The sequence below is a fragment of the Solanum stenotomum genome, chromosome 3 (assembly GCF_019186545.1).
Source record: "Solanum stenotomum isolate F172 chromosome 3, ASM1918654v1, whole genome shotgun sequence".
NCBI lineage: Eukaryota > Viridiplantae > Streptophyta > Magnoliopsida > Solanales > Solanaceae > Solanum > Solanum stenotomum.
Genome location: NC_064284.1, coordinates 61,557,882 through 61,577,921, shown reverse-complemented (window position 1 = coordinate 61,577,921; position 20,040 = coordinate 61,557,882). Strand labels below are relative to the sequence as shown.

The 20,040-nt window shown below is 32.5% G+C and overlaps 3 protein-coding genes across 3 annotated transcripts; 1 reads left to right on the top strand and 2 right to left on the bottom strand.

Annotated features, from left to right (window-relative positions):
- The first annotated feature begins 10,858 nt into the window (after positions 1–10,858).
- On the top strand, positions 10,859–12,198 carry LOC125860229 (uncharacterized). The gene is made up of 2 exons (XM_049540152.1): positions 10,859–11,233; positions 11,947–12,198. Exons 1-2 carry the CDS (start codon positions 10,887–10,889, stop codon positions 12,071–12,073), a joined length of 474 nt encoding a protein of 157 aa, XP_049396109.1. The 5' UTR covers positions 10,859–10,886; the 3' UTR covers positions 12,074–12,198.
- An 850-nt stretch (positions 12,199–13,048) lies between these two features.
- LOC125860870 (proline-rich receptor-like protein kinase PERK1) lies at positions 13,049–17,997 on the bottom strand. The gene is made up of 9 exons (XM_049540902.1): positions 17,873–17,997; positions 16,662–17,603; positions 15,771–16,313; positions 15,209–15,295; positions 14,976–15,046; positions 14,787–14,863; positions 14,381–14,528; positions 13,916–14,077; positions 13,049–13,466 (listed from the first exon to the last, which is right to left on the bottom strand). Exons 2-9 carry the CDS (start codon positions 17,497–17,499, stop codon positions 13,179–13,181), a joined length of 2,214 nt encoding a protein of 737 aa, XP_049396859.1. The 5' UTR covers positions 17,500–17,603; positions 17,873–17,997; the 3' UTR covers positions 13,049–13,178.
- A 946-nt stretch (positions 17,998–18,943) lies between these two features.
- LOC125859655 (uncharacterized) lies at positions 18,944–19,556 on the bottom strand. Its single transcript, XM_049539443.1, has one exon. It carries the CDS (start codon positions 19,553–19,555, stop codon positions 19,085–19,087), a length of 471 nt encoding a protein of 156 aa, XP_049395400.1. The 5' UTR covers position 19,556; the 3' UTR covers positions 18,944–19,084.
- Positions 19,557–20,040: the final 484 nt, after the last annotated feature.

Here is a 20,040-nt window from a genome sequence, read left to right as displayed (position 1 = left end):
TATATATAAGAGTTGTTAATTTAGAAACCTTATAGGAATGGGAGTAATTAGATATATAAACCATTTAGGAGTAGGATTAAGGAAATTAATGGATGTGCTAATTAATTAAGACGGAAAAGGTTTAGATATATTTGTAGTATAAGTTGTTTATTTTGGAAACCTTATAGTAATCGGAGTAACTAGATATAAAAACCTTTTAGGAGTAGAGGATTAACCCATTAAGGAAATTAAGTAGACGTTTGGCCATACGATACCATATCACGCTATGGTATCGTGAGAAGGAATCAGCGTTTGGACATGCGATTTTACGTTGATTCTATCTCATGATTCCATAGCATGAGATGTGATTTCATATTCTCCAAAAACCATGATATGGAATTATATAGTAATTCCATATCATGATTTGAGATATTTTTAATATAAAAATTGATCCACAAGTTCATATTTTGTTTAAACAATCCCACATTTATATCTACTAACCATTTATTTCATATGTAAATAAAATTTATAATCACATCATTACTTTTTAAAATTTATTATTCTCACCGACATAAAATTTATTATTCTCACCAACATATAGTCACTTTAACTCACACCAACCGATTGTTAAAGTGATGAAATATTTATGGTCTATGAACATGAAAATATAGTTGTGAATGATATTGACCAACAAATGGCTCAAAGTAACAATGTTGGTTCGTCTTCTCGGTCACATGATTGAGAAATGCAAGTTCAACGTGAGAAAATTGTCCGTATTATGTGGGAGGATTATATTAAAGACTAGCACACTACAATTTATGTTCATTTTGTAAAAAACTAAATTAAAGTTAGATGAAACAATTACTTAACTGGAGAACAAATAGCTTTGTAATAATTTATTATGAGTTTTTATAAATTTTTGTTTATTTGATAAGATTGAATAAACAATTGGGGTTATTTTAATAGTTTTACAACTTATGGAATTTTTATGTTTATGAGAAAATATACAACACAAAAATTTCATATCGCATGTCCAAACAAAACTTCAATTTCAACTCATGATCCCATATCATGATACCATATCATGATTCCGTATCATGATACCATATCGCATGGCCAAACGGGCTCTAATGATGAGCAGATTGCAAAAAGGTAGCGCTAAAGTTGGCATGAAATACTATACGTCAAAATAATCAAATATATATACACAAATTAATTACTTACAGAGAGAGCCCCTCAAAGTTGGCACGAAATATTAGTTTAACACTAAACTTTACTTCTGACCAATGATATCTCGTGCCAACTTTAAGGGACTATGCATTTTGGTCTTAACACAATTAAGTGAAAAACCAAACACACCATATGATATTCATAGTTAATTTTTGGGAAGAGAAGAAAAGGATGAGAAAAGGAATGCAAAACAAACTCCAAATAATAAAGTGATGTTTCCTATAGGTTAAAAAGGACACAGCCAAATTGCCGCCTAAAAATTAAAAAGGAACAAGATAACTATGTTTTAAAGAGTCGACTAAAATTGTATGCCAAATATTTACTAGAAATTTTCAATAATTGAGCTTCAATCTCCTTCTCATTTCTCAATCAACTTACATCCTTGTGTCATAATAAAACTCCACTATTACTAACAACATATTCTTATTAATTTTTATTTCATAAATCCAACAGAAAATTGGTGTTCAACAATTATTGAAGTTCGAAGCTTCAAAGTTTGGAAATCAAATTTTTGCATATAAGTTTTGTTTCGAGTGGATTTTGTTCCAAAAGGTCGATTACGAATTGAGGAGTCTAAATATGAAATGTTTGGGTGATTTAGTGTAGTTTTTTGAGGTATTGTTCGATGAATATGATGTTTGGATTCAAGAAAAAGACGAAGGCTATCTATTTTTGTAGAACAATGTATAAGATTATATAATTATAGGAATGGGAGTAATTAGATATAAGTTGTTTATTTTGGAAACCTTATAGTAATCGGAGTAACTAGATATAAAAACCTTTTAGGAGTAGAGGATTAACCCATTAAGGAAATTAATTAAAGCTTCAATATGTCACCTTTAGCTATCTTTAGTTTAGTGGCTTAACCCAAGTATCTTGCATTGCTCCCTTTTTTTACACGGACGGGGCTGATTCAACAAGACAAGGGGACTAAAGCAAAATCTAAGAGAGGGGTCCTAATATTTTGTTGTTTTCACTATATATATTTTTATTTAAAACCTACTTTTCTAGTTTTTTAACATGTGAAGTCATTAATTAGTTACTGTTGTATAATTGATTTGTTTTAATAATTCATTTTCAATTGATAATATAGTTAATCCATTCAATCAGCTCTTTTGAGACATTGTTGATCTTAAATAAGCTTTAATCAATTTGAAAACTTCTTTCGGCTTAGGCAATGGTTACATGAACTTTTAACATTATTCTAAAAGCAATATGTGTATTTGGAAAAGAATCAAGTCTTTTTATTTGATTGAATATTTTTATTAGATCATTATCTTCTACTTGTATTATTTCTTTTAACACTTATAAATCTAAACCATCAATATCATAATAACTATTATGTGTTAAAGAAAGTTCAAGATTAAGACAATGTCTTTTTTATATTCTCATCATCTAGTGATCTCAATTTGCCACTAAATAAGAAACCAGAAATATTTTCACATGCTTCAATTGGTTCAAATCTATTTTGAAGTGAAAAAATAACTTGATCTACTATCTATCTATCTATATATATAAAGTAATCAACTCTAATTTCAAGGGACTTAATGATTTCGTTATCAATATTGACCAAAAATCAATAGGGGCCCCAAGCAACGACTTTAGTGGCCTAGGGGTTAAGACAACCCAGTTAACACGGAGACCATTTTATCATCACCAAAAAATTGACCAAAGTTAACAATAAAATAGCACAAGGGAAAAGTTGAGTAGGATACAATACAAAAAGCCACATATACTATGCGCCAACATAATCAAATATGTTGAAATATGAGCTGATGATGAAGCAAAAAGAGTACAAGTTAAAGCTGTTAGGATTAATAAAGGGCAGATTAGTCTTGCCCAATTAGTTAGTTATAACTAACTCTTTGTTAGTAGGTTCTAGAAGTTAGTTACTCAATGTAATAGGAATGAGCTATAAATACTAGTCTTACACTGATGTATTACTTAGTCTTTGAACTCAAACAATGAGAGTTTCTCTTCTTCAATGTTATCTTCTTGTTAATGGAGTTTTTCTGTTAATTCTACTTGTTTTCATTTACGTTCATGGTATCAGAGCCATCCATAGCAATCTCTGCGGAAGGTGATTAGTACTTGAATCAAAGAATTGAGTATTCAATTCACAGGTTCATCAGTTTTTTAGTAGAATTGCAGATCTAAGCTACCAATTTATCAGTTTTTCCAGTAGAATTGCAGATCTAAGCTAGGATCTGTTATTCAAATTGTGTTGTTTGTCATTTGCTTTCGCGACTGTTGATTGATTGAAGCTTCAGAGATGGGAACGAACAGAGCAGCTGTAGATCTGGATCAAACACTCAACAATGGCCAGAATGAAAGTACATCAACACCAATTCATGTTGCATCTTTGTCTGGACAAGGTTCGATTATAATCATCCTATCTTCCTTAGTCTTGCTGATACTAGTGGAGTTAGCATTATTTCATTTCAATTGATTGGTGTTGAGAATTATACCCTATGGAATCGTTCCATTACTCTAGCACTACTAGGACGAAATAAGGTTGGGCTAGTAGATGGATCCTGCATGAAAGAGATGTTTGGTGAAGATTTGTGGGGACAATGGGAAATAGTTAATGCAATTGTACTTTCGTGGTTGATGAATTCAGTATCAAAGAGTCTGCTTAGTGGTATTGCTTTTGCATCTAGTGCTTTTCAAGTCTGGAATGATTTAAAAAAGAGATTTAACATGCTAGATGGATCTAGAACCTATAGTCTACATAAAGACATTGCCTCATTATATCAGGGTACTGATTCTGTGTCTGTGTACTACACAAAACTCAAAACACTATGGGATGAGTTTGAAGTTTTAGTTCCTGCTCCATGCTGTAACTGTGACAAGTCTAAAGGATTTGTTGCTCATTTGAATAGGCAGAGATTATATCAATTTTTTATGGGGTTAAATGAGTCTTATCATCAGGCAAGGAGCCAAATATTGATGATGAATCCCTTACCAACTACTAACCATGCATATGCTATGATAGTGGGGGATGAGTGCCAAAATGTTGTGGTTTCAGTCACTAACAGCATGGGATTAAACTCAGTTGGAGGAGACTATGTAGCTATGTTTTCTAAAACTGGTACTTCTTCAGGACCAAGTCAAAGATTAAAAAAGAATTCCATTTTGATATGTGATTTCTGTCATTGTAAGGGTCATAGTAAAGAATTTTGTTATAAGATAGTGGGATATCCACTAGACTTCAAGTCTAAAAGGAAGGTACAGGGGACTTCCTCAGACTCACACCATCAGCTAGCTCACTTCTCATATGGTATGAATACTAATGTTTCTGTTCCGGGATGGGAAAGGAAATCTGATACTACTCAGGTTACTGATGAAGTGATAGACAATTCCAAAGGGCCCAAAGCAATGAGTCAAGCTGAGATGAAGGTCAAACAACTTCTTAAGGGCTGCACGTTTACAAAGGAACAATATGATCATATCCTCACAAGTTTCCAGACCAAGAATTACTCTACTTCTTCAGACTGTTATCCTGCACATGCTGCTCACACTGCATGTAAAACTTTCTTTGTTTCTGAAAATAGTAAAGTGTGGATTGTAGATACTGGTGCAACAAACCACATGGTGTCTCAGTTAGATATGTTTATCAAAGGGCTTGTGATCAAGTTAGAGGTTCCTAAGAGTGTGTATTTGCCTAATGGAAACACTACACAGGTGACTCATGTTGGTTCTTGTGCTCTATTAGATAGAAGTATCATTTCCAATGTCTTCTATCTACCTGATGTCAGTGAGCAAACTAACAAAGGAACTTGGGTGCTCAGTCACTTTTTTTCCTAATTGTTGTGTTTTCCAGGAACTTTACAGTGGAAAGGTGAAGGAGATTGGTGAAGAAGAAGGATGTATGTATACTCAAAAACTTTTTGGTGGAAAAGAGGGATGTTTGTACACTGATAAGAAGGATACTGCACTGTCAGTTGCTCAAATTGCCTCAGAGATGGAGCTGTGGCATCAAAGACTAGGACATGTGTCCTCAGGAGTTCTTGCTAGGATGTTTGATATGAATAATCAAAGTATATGTAGAGTATCGAAGTGTCTAGTCTGTCCTTATGCTAAACAGACAAGACTTACTTTTCCTTCTAGTAACATAAAAAGTTCAAACATCTTTGATTTGATTCATGTTGACCTCTGGGGTCCTTATAGCAGAACTACTTTTGATGGAAATAAATACTTTCTTACAATAGTTGATGACTTCTCAAGGATGACCTGGATTTTTCTGCTAAAGCATAAATATGATGTGAGCCTGTCTATACAACTGTTACTAAGATTTGTTAAGACTCAGTTTGCTAAAACCATCAAAGTGATAAGGACTGATAATGGTACTAAGTTTGTGAATTCTGTGTGTGAGACTATGTTTAAGGAGATGGGAGTTATCCATCAGAGATCTTGTCCCTACACTCCTCAGCAGAATGGAGTGGTTGAAAGAAAGCACAGACACCTACCTGAGGTTACAAGGGCCTTAATATTTCAAGCAAAAATTCCTTTAAAGTACTGGGGACATTGTGTGCTAGCTGCATCACATATTATTAATAGATTACCTAGTAGTGTGCTTAACTTTCAAACTCCCTATGAGAAGCTATATGGTAGGAAACCATCATTATCACACTTCAGAACTATTGGTTGCTTATGTTTTGCAAAGGTTCTTCATGTACATGATAAGCTGATGCCCAGGTCTAAAACTACAGTTCATATGGGATATTCAGAAATACATAAGGGGTACATTCTATTTGACATTACTACTAGATCATTCTTTGTCAGTAGAGATGTCATATTTAGGGAAGATGTGTTTCCTTTTTCATAGACAGACATCACTGATAGCCAACCAGTATTTTTCGATAATCTACATTCTTCAGATTTCATCATTCAAGACCCTTCTCATCAGGCTCCTATTATGACTAATTGTAATGAAGATACAACTCTATCAGCTCCTCCTTGTTCAGACCCTGATTTAGAGGTACCTGATCCCTTGACCACTTCTCAGGCTACTGACATCATTGAGGAAACAGTCCATGAGGTTCCTGTGCAGGTTGTCCCAGCTGATACTAGAAGGTCCTCAAGAACTACATACAAACCTCTATGGCTGTAGGATTTTGTCTTTCTCAACATAAATAAGGATGTGAAGTATCCCTTATGCAACTACGTGTGCTATAGTCATCTCTCCCCTGCCTATCAATATTATATAACAGCTCCCTCATCTCTGAGAGAACCTTATACCTACTCAGATGCAGTTAAGGATCCTAGATGGGTTGATGCTATGCAAACTGAGATTCAAGCCTTAGAAGACAACCACACTTGGGAAATCATAGATTTACCCCAAGGAAAGAAGCCTATAGGCTGCAGGTGGATGTATAAGATCAAGTACAAATCTACAGGGGAAGTTGAGAGGTTTAAAGCTAGGTTGGTATAGTCAACAAGAGGGTATTGATTACAAGGAAACTTTCTCACCAGTTGTTAAGATGGTGACTGTGAGATCCATTGTTTCTCTTGCCTCTTCAAGACACTGGCATATTCATTAGATGGATGTTTTTAATGCTTTCTTGCAGGGTGACCTAGAGGATGAAATATATATGCAGCTTCCTCAAGGATTTGTCAGTCAAGGGGAAAAGGCGTGTAGACTGACAAAGTCACTGTATGGGCTCAAGCAAGATCCAAGGCAGTGGAATCACAAGCTGACTGAAGCTCTTGTTGCCCTTAAGTTCAAACAAAGCCAATATGATTAATCATTGTTCATCAACAAGTCAGAAGCTGGGATTTGTATTGTGCTAGTCTATGTGGATGATATGTTAATTACTGGCAGCAGTCTTGAATTAATAGAAGACACTAAACAGGTACTACAAAAGGCTTTCACGATAAAGGACCTAGGTGAACTAAAGTATTTCCTAGGCATTGAGTTTAGTAGATTAACAGATGGTATACTGATGCATCAAAGGAAGTATGCTCTGGAGCTTATAACTGAGGTTGGTATGACAGCAGCCAAGCCTGCAAGAACTCCTATTGATGTCAATGTTAAGTTAACATCAAGATAGTATGATGAGCAGGTAAAACTGAGAGATAATTCTGAGGATCCATTGGCAGATCAGACAATGTACCAAAAACTAATTGGGAATCTGTTGTATCTTAACATGACAAGGCCAGACATATCCTTTAGCACACAAACTTTGAGTCAATTTCTACAGCAACCAAAGAAGTCACTTATGGATGCTGCATTGAAAGTGGTGAGATACTTAAAAAAGGAACCTGGCAAAGGTCTATTGCTGGCTAGTTCCTCAGATGAACTAGTCACTACATTTTGTGATGCTGATTGGGCTTCATGTCCACTTACTAGAAGATCAGTTACAGGGTACATGGTCAAGATAGGCAAGTCATTAGTGTCATGGAAGGCAAAGAAGCAGATCACAGTGTCCAAAAGCTTAGTTGAAGCTGAATACATGAGCCTAGCATCTGCAGTCTCAGAGTTGGTGTGGTTACTTGGAATGTTGAAAGAGGTAGGAGCTGATATTAAACTACCAATGCAAGTATATAGTGACAGTAAAGCTGCCATACAAATTGCTGCAAATCCAGTGTATCATGAGAGGACAAAGCACATAGAAATAGACTGCCATTTCATAAGTGAGAGGTTATAACAAGACTTGATCAAAATAGACTATCTACCTACACAAGAGCAACCAGCAGACATTTTGACAAAAAGGTTGTCCAGGATACAACATAAACATCTAGTATCCAAGCTAGGTGTGTTGAATATCTTCATACCTCCTAGCTTAAAGGGGAGTGTTGAAATATGAGCTGATGATGAAGCAAGAAGAGTACAAGTTAAAGCTGTTAGGATTAATAAAGGGCAGATTAGTCTTTCCCAATTAGTTAGTTATAACTAACTCTTTGTTAGTAGGTTCTAGAATTTAGTTACTCAATGTAATAGGAATGAGCTATAAATACTAGTCTGACATTGATGTATTACTTGGTCTTTGAACTCAAACAATGAGAGTTTCTCTTCTTCTATGTTAGCTCCTTGTTAATGGAGTTTTTCTGTTAATTCTGCTTGTTTTCACTTACGTTCAAAATATACTCATGAAGCAATTACTTATAGAGAGAGCCCCTTAGCGTTGGCACGAAATGTTAGTTTGACACTAAACTTTGCTTCTGACCAATGATTGAGCTTCAATCTCCTTCTCGATCAACTTATCAAAAATACTTATTTTATAGAAATATTTTTCTAATATACTGTATAATGATATTACAAATAAAAATATCTAAATACAATTAAAATGACGAGATTGATACATTTTGAGTAGATGAAGTTTCAATCGAAATAAACGTGCATACGCCTCAAGAATTACGAGGCTCAAATTTTCAAATACGTAAAAAGATTTAAATTATACTCCCCCGTTTGAAATGAATTTTCGTATTTTGTATCTCGAGAATCAACTTGACTAATTTCAAACCTAAATTACATCATATTAACCCAACATTTTAGAATTAAATTTTAGATATTCAAATGTAATACAATATCATTATAGATTGTAATTTCTTCTCATATTAATTTTATGAAAAAATATATTTTGAAATGGTCAAATTCACTTAGTTAGATTTCAATTAACGAAATATGGCATAATTTGGGACAGAGACAGTCCATACCTATAACGCAATAAATAAGTGCAACTTACTGCCTTTTTTTTTTAATTGCATTTACCAAATTAAAATAATTATTCTGATTGTTCACCTTAGAAAATGGCTTGGGAGTTGGGATATTTAGAAGTAAGATTAAGAGCATGTTTAGTGGAATAAAACACTATAATTTAAGAGTGTATATATATATATGGTTTGACATATATATTAAGTGTAGTAGTCTAGACTTCATATGGTTTGACATAATAAAGTTGTTCAATACATAATCCTTTTTTAGTTTTAGATTTTCAAGTTCATACATTAGCTAGTTTATTTATAAAACTAAAATCGAATATGCATCTTTTGATATTATTATACGTTGATGATATGATAATAACTTTATTTTGAGATGATAAACTTGGTCCAAATTGAATGTTTCTTTATTTGGAAGTGGAAAAATCAGATCAAGACAATTTTATTTTTCAAAAAAGTTACGCATAGAATTTTAGAGCGTTTCGACATTGAGGAGTCAAAAGAAAAGACTACTTCAAGTTACCATTAATTTACAAAAACGTCCACAACCTACCACACTCTATTCTTCCAATTAGTTAATTCAACACTTAATTAATTAATTATCAGGCATTAGAATACTACTAAGTACTAATGATCTTTACTTAACCCACTTTTAAACAACATTGAGAGACACATTTTACCATATTGACAAACTTAGAACACATAAAAACAATAGTACCACTACCAAGTTTGGTTAACTTGGTTATAAAAAATAATCTCATATAGCTAATACAATATTTGATTAGTTGTATAAGAAAGAAAAAATCTATGCATAATTACTACATCGTATTTGGTTGATGATATTAAATAATATCATATTAGATTAAAATGTGATACATGTTAATAATTTTATGTCAGATAAAATGTAAAGAATACGAGTGATAATGATAGGTCAGAACTCCTTAAAGACAAATATATATGTCTTTAAGGTAATTTATACATACCATTAGTTGTATTAGTATTACATTGGTAAGTATTCCTACATTTTTATAAACTATATTATAGTTAACCCGTTGATTATTAATTGTGCACAATGTGTGCATAAATAATTTTGTTTGTTGTTCTTTTAATACTTTAGTTTGATATGTTTTATTTGAGCTAATGATCTATCGAAAACAGTCTTATCTTCACAAAGTAGGAATAAGGCTACGTACACATCACCCTCCGTAGATCCATCTTGTGAAATTACAGTACAGTGCATTGTTGTTGTTGTAAATAAATAATAATATCTACATTTATAATTCCCCCAACCAAATCACATCTTTAAAAAAAGGGAAAAGAAAAAAGTAAGTATATATTGGTCTAGAACCCTCTACTTTTTAATTATTTATTTAGTAAATTTCAATTAAAAAGAAGAAGAATAAGTACAGATACTACGTACCCTATTAAGTCAAAGATGCAAAAACACAAGGTACCTAGTCGTTGCCAACCACTTTAAACAACATAACAAAATAGTACTATAATGTATAGACACATATGTCGTAACTAACATCCTACATGACAATTTGTATCTTACGTAATGTCATATATGTATTATGTCATGTAGGACTCATGTATATATTTGTTCATTTTATACAAGTTTAACTGTCTATTTGTGCACATTCCAAGTTGAATGACATAAATGTGAAATAAGGTCAAGTTTAAAAGACACATTTATGCATTATGCCTTCTAGAAAAAAGAAGAAGAAATATAAGTATATTTTAATAAACTTGAAATCTTGCCTCAAACTCTTTAAATTTTAGAATTAAGGAGCCTTTTAAATGAAAAACAAATTATACATCTATTTTGCAAATTAAGTTTTCAAAGTATCCTTTTTGCCTAATCATATCCAAATACTATGTACCATATTAAGTCAAAGATGCAAAATATAAGCTACCTAGTTTGTTGCCAACCACTTTAAACAACATAACAAAATAATATATATTAAACCAATAAGCATAAAGGTGAGTAGCCAAACAAATCAAGAATTGTAACAATGGATTTGAACATGAAGCTAGAGAGAAAATCCTCAATAAGAAAGTTAGGAAGAAGCAAAAGCACACTATTAGCATCAGAGTTAATTAATATTCCTTGTGGAGATACTGATTATTATGAGAGAATTTCACAATCTATGAGACATGTTGAAATTATTGATGATGATGAGGCCATCCCAATAATAAGACATAAGTGGAAGAAGAAGAAAAATAAAGCATGGGTATTTCTCATGAAGGTGTTTTCTTTCAAGAAAATGAGAACAAGTGAAGAATGTCATGTTGTTGGGGAAAAGTCTATGGAAGTGGTGGATAAGATCATGAACAAGAAGAAGACGCAATCTTCCTCATGGTGAGATTAATAATCTTCTATCTTAGCACTCTTTTTTTTCACCCCTCCCTAGGAGCTCACACCAACTTTATGGTCGGAGGTGGATGGTGCTTGATTATCATTTGGCACTACTAGAAACAAAGGTTTTTTCCTGTGAATCAATAGAAAAATTGTGCTATAAAACATGATTTTTACATTCCATTAACCATACTTTCTTTTCTAACTGAAAAAGGCACGGTGAAAATCAGATTCTCATTAAAATACTGAGAATATCCATTAACCATATTTTCTTTTCTCACTAATTCAATTAAAATATCCGCTGGAATAGTCATTGAACATTTTTCACAGTGAGAAATTTCGATGGGAAAATAGTGATCTTTTAGTCATGTGAGCAACCTCCTCTTTGTCTTATTTTAATACCTTTTGGTTACAATCAGTTTCCCAATTTATATGGCACTTTCCGTTTCTAGAGAATTAAAACTTATAGTATATTTCTATAATTTTTGAATATCTAAATTTTGATTTAAAAAAATTATTGAATTGATCTAATCCTTAACTTTAAAGATTAGTCAAATTGATGCTCTATAAAAAGAGTAATAAACGAAAATGCACATCAAATTGATCAAATAAAATAATTGTACATTGAGTTGAAATTATGGTTTAGAACATATTTACAAAAAATTCAGCAATTTTAACATATAGATCATCAATAAATATTGAAACTTTATGTGTAGGGAAAGAGATGGTGAGATCACACAAAAGCCAGATGAAGTGTTGGTTGTGGAAAAGAAGAAAATAAGGCAGCCTACGTTTCTTCCTGATCCTTACAGACGATGGCCTGTTCAAGGATGGAGATATTGAAGATTAATTTTGATCTAAATCGACTATTCATCGTTCAAGAATTCTTGTTTAGATAGTTCGTATTCATAATGTTTTTGAATTTATTTTAATTTAGGTACTCCATTATTTCCTCTCTTTTTCATTAATGTTGTTTGGTCATCTCTTTTAATTTGTTTGAAATAAATATCTATCTTACAATATCTAATATAATCATCTAAATATAACACCCCTTAATAAAGCTTTTTCGATAAAGTATATATTTGTTGCAAATCACCTTAGAATATACATATTTAATGTATTTGTTAAGACAATTTCAATATTTAATGTATTTGTTAAGAAAATTTCAATATTTAGACCAAAACTAATAAATTCAATTGAACCCGAAGCATACATATCATCCCCTATTTTTGGGTCACAAATTAATAAAAAGATAATTTATGTGATTAATAACATAAAATAAGTACTTTTGATTAAAACCGTATTTACTTTGAAAATTAGTCAATTTAACACATAGGTTTCATCTCTCATTAGTTTTCCCAATCCCTACAAATTTTTTTAAAAATAATAAATATATAGTACTATAAATTATAGTAATATATAATACACTTATAAAATCAAAGTTGTGCAAGAGCTTGCAAAGCCAACACAAGAGAAAAAGAAACATGTTCACCCTCAAAAATACGCACTTGATAATACCTTATTCACAAATGATCTAACTTTATGAAGTATCGTGCTCCACTTAACTGATCGAAAAAGTCTGCAATAAGAGGCATAAGGTATTTGTTCTTGATAATCACTTTGTTCAGCATTCTATAATCGATACAAAACGTCAAAATATATATAACAATCTTTTTTTTTTCTTTTTTTCCGGTTAATTCGTGCATAATATTACAATTATCATATGCACATTAAAACTAATTAAATTAGTAGTAATTATATTTCATTAACTTCCTATGTAAATGTGTATATATATATAGGAACTTAACCATTCCATACTTGAGTCTCCTTTTTCTCAATAAAACAATGTTACTTTCAAACTCTTTAAAAATGTCACCTACATATACTGCGATAACATTTTTGCAGAGTCCGAACAACACCCCGATTCTTCCACCTTAAATCAAATTGATCATTTTGCTTGCTTGTGTGCTCCAGAATGATTATAATCACTGCTGAATTCACTGCTAGTATCAGAAGGATGGAGTCCATAATCACTTGTGTTACCATATTCACTACTATTCATATCTTGACTTGTCATCACCATTTGCCTAAATTTCACCATGTCAGCATTGTATGCACATGTGTCGTAGAGATCAGAGGTGGGCCCACTTGCACCGCCAAAATTAGCCGTGTTGTTCTTGCCAGCTTTTTCATTTAAGTCCTCCAAAGATGAATCGCCATCCAAGGCACGTAAAATCTGAATTATCATAATAATATGTATAAGCGCAAAATGTAACACTATAATATAACTAATTTCATGTATGGTCACTTAAACTTTACTCTCTATAACAATATAGTCATTAACTATATATCTTTTGTTTGTTACTAGCTCACTGAACAATAAAGTCATGATACTATTTTTCGTTACAGTAAAGTAATTGAATTATATATGTGTGTATTACTCGAAAAATACAAATGACGAGAAGGTCAAATTTTAGAAAATACAAATAATAAGTTTGGGGGGGGAGGCCAAAAGACATTGGGGCAAGAAATTTGACTTTCCAAAAATTCACATATAGTTTAGTTATTTTAATGTAACAAAAATGAATACTAATATGATTTTGTTGATAGTGGGGTACTTAAATTCAGTTACTTTAATGCGACGAACAAAATATTGTTGTAATATATAGAGTTTCGAGGACTTGCCTGGCTCATTTTAGGACGTCTTCTAGCAGAATGGCGAACGCTAGCAGCAGCACAAGCTACCATCCTTTGTAGCTCATCGGGATCATAGTTTCCTTCTAGTCGCGGGTCTACCAACTCATCGTAATTATTCTCTTCTAGTGCTTTCGTAAGGAAAGGTCTAGCCTGTTCATGAAGGACATGATACAAAATAATCCGTTACAATTTGAATAAAAGAATAAAATTTCATAAAAGGACATTTTTTGTAATAGAAATATAACTACCAAACCCTCATGTATAATAGAAAAGATGAATGTATATGTAGTGACAGAGTTGGAGTTCAAGTTACGAAGAAATTCATTTAATATATAATAATTATTAATATTATTTAGTATCACTAAACTATCTTTTTTAGAATTCGGAACGTATAAACTATAGATTCGGAATTCTAAGAATATATTAAAATGAAGAAAAAATTAAATTAATTACCCAATCTACTAGACTGTCATCCATGAGTTTATTGGTAGTATCCAAAGGTCTTCTTCCAGTTATAAGTTCCAATAACATAACTCCAAATGAAAATACATCTGACTTTTCTGATAATTTTCCACTTGATGCATATTCTGGAGCTAAGTACCTGTAATGTAACAAAATTTATTAGTAACTTTTATTGGGTTTTTATTATGAAAGGATTATGAAATAGATAAAATTACGTCTATTGTTCGTTTTGTCTTATATTAGTTGTTATTTTTCTGATCACAATTGTATCTAATATATCAACCTTGTATAAAGTGTATAAAAGATGTTTATACACAAATATAAGTTAAATTACATGTTTACATACAAAGTATGAATTACGCGGCGTAAATATTATCGGAAAATATAATTTTCTTACCCAAAAGTTCCCATAACACGAGTGGAGACATGAGTATTATTGTCTTCGGTAAGTTTAGCTAATCCAAAATCAGCCACCTAATAAACAAAAAAAAAAAAACATTATTGTAAATCTTTTTTTTTTTTAATTGGCATAATCAAAAAAAAATATACTTATACAAATGAAAGTTATAAAATGTCTCATTTTTACCATGGCTTCATAATTGTTATCAAGTAAAATGTTTGCACCCTTGATGTCACGATGGATAATTCGAGGATGACCTGCATATAAATAGTTTTGTAATTTTAACGTTATAAGAAATGAAATTTCAATTATTTAACGTGATGAAAGATAATTTTGTGATATTATTGTTATTATAGTGGATAAAATTTAGTTATTTTTCGTGAAATTAACTCGAGAGGGTAGAAAGGGAATTTTCATACAATCTTCATGGAGGTAAGCCAATCCCTTGGCTGATCCCAAAGCAATTTTAAGCCTAAGGCCCCAGTCCATAACAGGTCGACCTTTACCTGCAACCACACCACACAATTAATTTCAATTTTCACACTTAAATTGCTCAAAAATGTATTTCAACAATTAAATTTTTTTTTATATTAATTAGAAATTTTTTGAAATTTTGATATCAGAAAGTGTTATTTCACACCATTAACCAACATCGACTTATTCTCTCAGCAATCACTAATTAAATAACTTTGAGTGGATAAATAGTCAATACACTCGTTCTATTTCATTTCATATAACAGTATTTGACAGATAACAAAATCTTTTAAAAAAAAGAAGAAGACAAAGAAAAGAGACTTTAGCATGTCATTAAAACAAAAACAAAAAAAAGTTTCTAAATAAAACAAAAAATGTGTCACATCTACATATATATTCAACTATAGGTGTGAAAATTGTGTCTAGTACCTAGAAATAGCCACAAAAATATTAGTCCTCATAAATTATCTTCAAAATAAAATATTGTAGCTAAATAAATATACGTACCATGAAGGTGATACTCCAAAGTTCCATTTGAAACAAATTCATATACCAACATACGTTGTCCATCAGTAATGCAATATCCCACAAGTGAAACAAGATGTCTATGATGAACTCTACTAATAATTTCTACTTCAGCTTGAAACTCTCTCTCTCCTTGTCCGCTCCCGGACTTCAAACTCTTAACCGCGACTACACTTCCATCTGTCAAAACACCTTTATGCACGAATCCGAACCCTCCTTGACCCAACACATTTGCTTCCGAAAATCCACCCGTGGCGGTTGCCAAGTCAGCATAAGTGAATTGAATTTTTGATAGTCCACCATAATTAGGAGATGGTATTGTAGCTGGCCCTCCTCCAGGTACATGGCTTGAATAACCTGAGCTAAATTCACTGCTCGTATTCGCGGCTGGAGGAGGGGGTGGCGGGGTCCACCCGAGACCCGCTTCTTGAGGAGTTCCCATTACACCTGGTGGTGGAGCTAATGTAACAATGTGATCCGTATGAGGACTAGAATAATTGCCCGTATTGTAGTAAGGATCACCACCTACACTAATTCCCAATGATACTTAGTTGTATTGTACGATATATTTTACTTATATACATTGACGATATAAAACATCTTATTTAATTTCTATAGGTGTTACATACAACAAGACAACATCAATAAACCCTAATTTATAAAAAGATCTGACTTCATAGTTGAATAATTAAGGAAAATACAATGTAATACTCTTACAATAACGTTTAATTTCAAAGACGAATTCAAGATTTAATCTTGAAGGATATGTATATCTATGTCTAAATGAAAAGTTATTGATTCAGTTGAACTTGTGCCTAGCTAGCTATATAATCATTATGTGAAAATGGGAAATTGAGATAATAATTAGCATACCTTTTGGTGGATGTGCAGGATCGACATAGTATGGTTGTTTCTTCTTCTTTCTATTACATAATAGGCAGACAATGACAACGGCCAAAATTAATAGACCTGTCACAGATACTGCAGCTACTATTGCAACAGTTGAGGAAGATGATTGTTCATGTGGTGGCGAGTTATTGCTTCCTAAGGAACTAGGTGATTTATTCGATGATGCATCTCGTGAAGGTGGAGAAGTAGGTAACGCCTTTTCAGATGGAAATAGAGATGATTCTGGAGAAATGGGAGTGGGTGGAGAGAATGTAGATGATGGAGGAGAATTAGGTTCGTTAAAGGAGGTATTTTTGGAAGGAGAGGGTTTGGTGTTCGTGGTTGGTGGTGGGGATGATGATGAAGAGTTTGAGGAGGGTGGTGGTGATTGTGTATTAGGGTTGTCATTGTCATCAGAAGGAAAAGAATCAGATGATTTCGGCGATGGAGGAGAAAAAATTGTAGATGATGGAGGAGAGGGAGAAGATTCTGTAGGAGGTGGTGATGCAGGAGGAGGAGATGATTCGGATTTTGGTGGGGGTGATTGATTAGGGGATGGAGGAGGAGGAGATGAATCAGATTTCGGTGGTGGTGATGATTCAGGGGGTGGTGGTGAAGGAGAGTCAAATTTCGATGGTGGAGGTGAAGGTGAAGAAGAGTCAGATTTTGGTGGTGGAGGTGAAGAAGAGTCAGATTTTGGCGGTGGTGGAGAAGATTCAGGAGGAGAAGGAGGGGGAGAAGAGTCAGGAGGGGGCGAAGAAGAAGAAGGTGGAGTAGAAGATGAAGAATTTGAAGGAGAAGGAGAAGAAGGAGAATCTTCCATGTTTACCAAACGCTGACCTTCCGGACAAGATTGTGTGTGAAATCTACACGCAACTGCTGCCGGAAAATCACTTAATTGTTTGTCTCAACAATTCCTCAATTCCCCTAATACATTGCCATGCAAAGAAGAAAAAAAATTACCTTGCACACATCAACATGAAAGAAAAAATGTGACACAAATTATTCGCATGTAAAAGGTATTAACGAATTGAATTAAGTCAAGATCCTTCAAACATTACAATGCATATATACAATATGCATTAAGATTCATTGAAGGTTTGCCATATTCATTCGTTTTGAATTATATTGAAGTTCGTTAATGGAGTTTTTGTAGTAAAGAAATTAAAAAGGTAATAAAAATAGAAAACATGTACCTGAATGAATACCGAAAATGAAGGGTTCTCAAAGGGAGAGAGAAATTTTATTGGGACTAACAATGTGATTTTCCCTTCTTAGGGAGAAAGTCCCTTTCTCTCTTTCCTCTCACTCAAATTTTTGTGCTTTTAAACACCTCAAATTTGGAGGAGACCCAATTCTCTAATGACCTAACAATTGTCAATAGTTTTCTAGTTCGGCTAAGGGTATCATGTTTACTTGTAACTCTAGTTTATCCCTACTCCTGGTTGAAATCGACGTATATGAATCCAAAAAAAATAAACAACAAGTAAGAATTAGTATTAGTCTAACAAATAAAAATGACAAAAAGAATTTGTGTATTATATACATACGACATGATTAATATAATCTTTGTATAACTAATATATATAATATATGATTATGTATTAATCTTCTACTATTCGTATGAGGCAAGTAGAATTTAATATTGGATTCTGAATGATATATATATATATATATATATAGAGAGAGAGAGAGAGAAATATAAGTTTATATTATTGTATTATAATTATAAGGTATGTTCTATATCCTTAAAAACCTATGTCTTGCTAAATATAATTTCGATTGTTAAGTTATTTGAAGAGAAAAAAAAAAGAATGAACAGAACCCTGTCCCTTTGATTTTTTGCCTAGACAAATCAAGACCACATAACATTGGATAACAATTCAATGGCCTATACCAAAGTACCAAAACACAAACTCTAATTGGAACCAGTTTAATAGCTTATAATAATATCTACTTTACCAACAAACAAAAAAAGAGAAAAAGCACAAACTCAAAAGTAAAGTAAAAATGTTAAAAAGTACAACTCTTGTTCTATTTTTATTGTAAATTATAGCAACATGTAAAATTTCTCTAATACAAGTACACCATTAAAAAAAAAAAGTACCAAGTAAAAATTAATCTCCATTACAGACAACTAACTCAACATTCAATAGTTTTGATAGATGAACGACAACAGATGATATTGTATCAATAAAAAAGTACATATACAAATAACTTAATTTTGCGGAGAGAGAGATATATGTCCTTGATCTGAATCCCCAATACTTTCAAGGTGGAGTGTAAATTTATGAAAACTACAATAAACCATAGATACAAACTCATAATTTCTAAAAACACAATGACTGCATCGCTACAAACCTTAAAAATTAAACTCATATCTCGACGCGCCTGAGACTAATAAAATGTTAGCCAAAGCATTGATCGGTAGGGAGTGGGCCAGGAATGGAACCTTGTTCCAAGAATTGCAACCCAAAGACAACCAAAATGGCCAACAAGGACAAGTAAGACAACCCTTCAACAGCACCCAACAACCCAAAGGGTCCATTAGGCAAACCCGACCCGGTTTTGGACTTGGTATACAATGACCAACCCACAATACCCACCACAACTAAGTAACTTACACCTTCAATTGCTCCAATTGAACCAGCAGGTCCTGGTGGAAGCCCACATCCTGTTGTTTTTAGAGTGTAAAGTGACCATCCAATTACTGGTGTGGATATTAGTCCACCAGCTATGGCGATTTTTTCGATTGGGGTTGTTTGGTTAGACTTAGACATACATTGGATTTTGAGATGTGTTGATTTGGGATTGTAGGGCTGTTGTTTTTGTGATGGAAGAACACATTTCGGAGATGATGGAGATACAAAGAGCAACATTTTGAGTTCCTGATAAGAAAACGCAATCTAGTATTTGTATCGGACGTTGCAATATCCTCATTTTTTGCCTACTCATTTGTTTTTTTTTTTTTTTTTTGTGTGTTACTATTTTTTAAAAAAATAAAAATTAGGGATTTCATGATAATTACAAGTGCAAAACATCAAACGCTTACCACCAAATAATTGTACTTATATTTTAATTACATGATTTTCAAAAATTAAAATACTATGTTTTAATTAAAGTCGTGATTTTCAAAAATTAAAATACTACTCCCTCCATCCCATTTTATATGTCATCTCTTTCTATAAATAGTTGGTTCATAATACTTGTCATTTCATAAAATCAATGCATAAATTACCATATTGTTCCTTTTTTACCCTTGTAAATATACATTTGATCAACTTAAAAAAATTAAGTAAATGTTTCATGTTCATTAGCCAAATTAATTAATTCATATTCATTGATTGAAAACTTGAGTTCCAAA

Bases quoted from the DNA above. Each gene is read 5' to 3' on its own strand.
- LOC125860870 (XM_049540902.1), bottom strand. From the start codon at position 17,499: ATGGAAGATTCTCCTTCTTCTCCTTCTCCTTCAAATTCTTCATCTTCT. The intron at 15,047-15,208 runs GTATGAAAATTC...ATTTATATGCAG, and splicing joins GGCTTACCTCCATGAAGATT to GTCATCCTCGAATTATCCAT. The intron at 14,078-14,380 runs GTAATTAATTTA...CTTCATGAACAG, and splicing joins ATGACAGTCTAGTAGATTGG to GCTAGACCTTTCCTTACGAA.
- LOC125860229 (XM_049540152.1), top strand. From the start codon at position 10,887: ATGGATTTGAACATGAAGCTAGAGAGAAAATCCTCAATAAGAAAGTTA. The intron at 11,234-11,946 runs GTGAGATTAATA...CTTTATGTGTAG, and splicing joins AAGACGCAATCTTCCTCATG to GGAAAGAGATGGTGAGATCA.
- LOC125859655 (XM_049539443.1), bottom strand. From the start codon at position 19,555: ATGTTGCTCTTTGTATCTCCATCATCTCCGAAATGTGTTCTTCCATCA.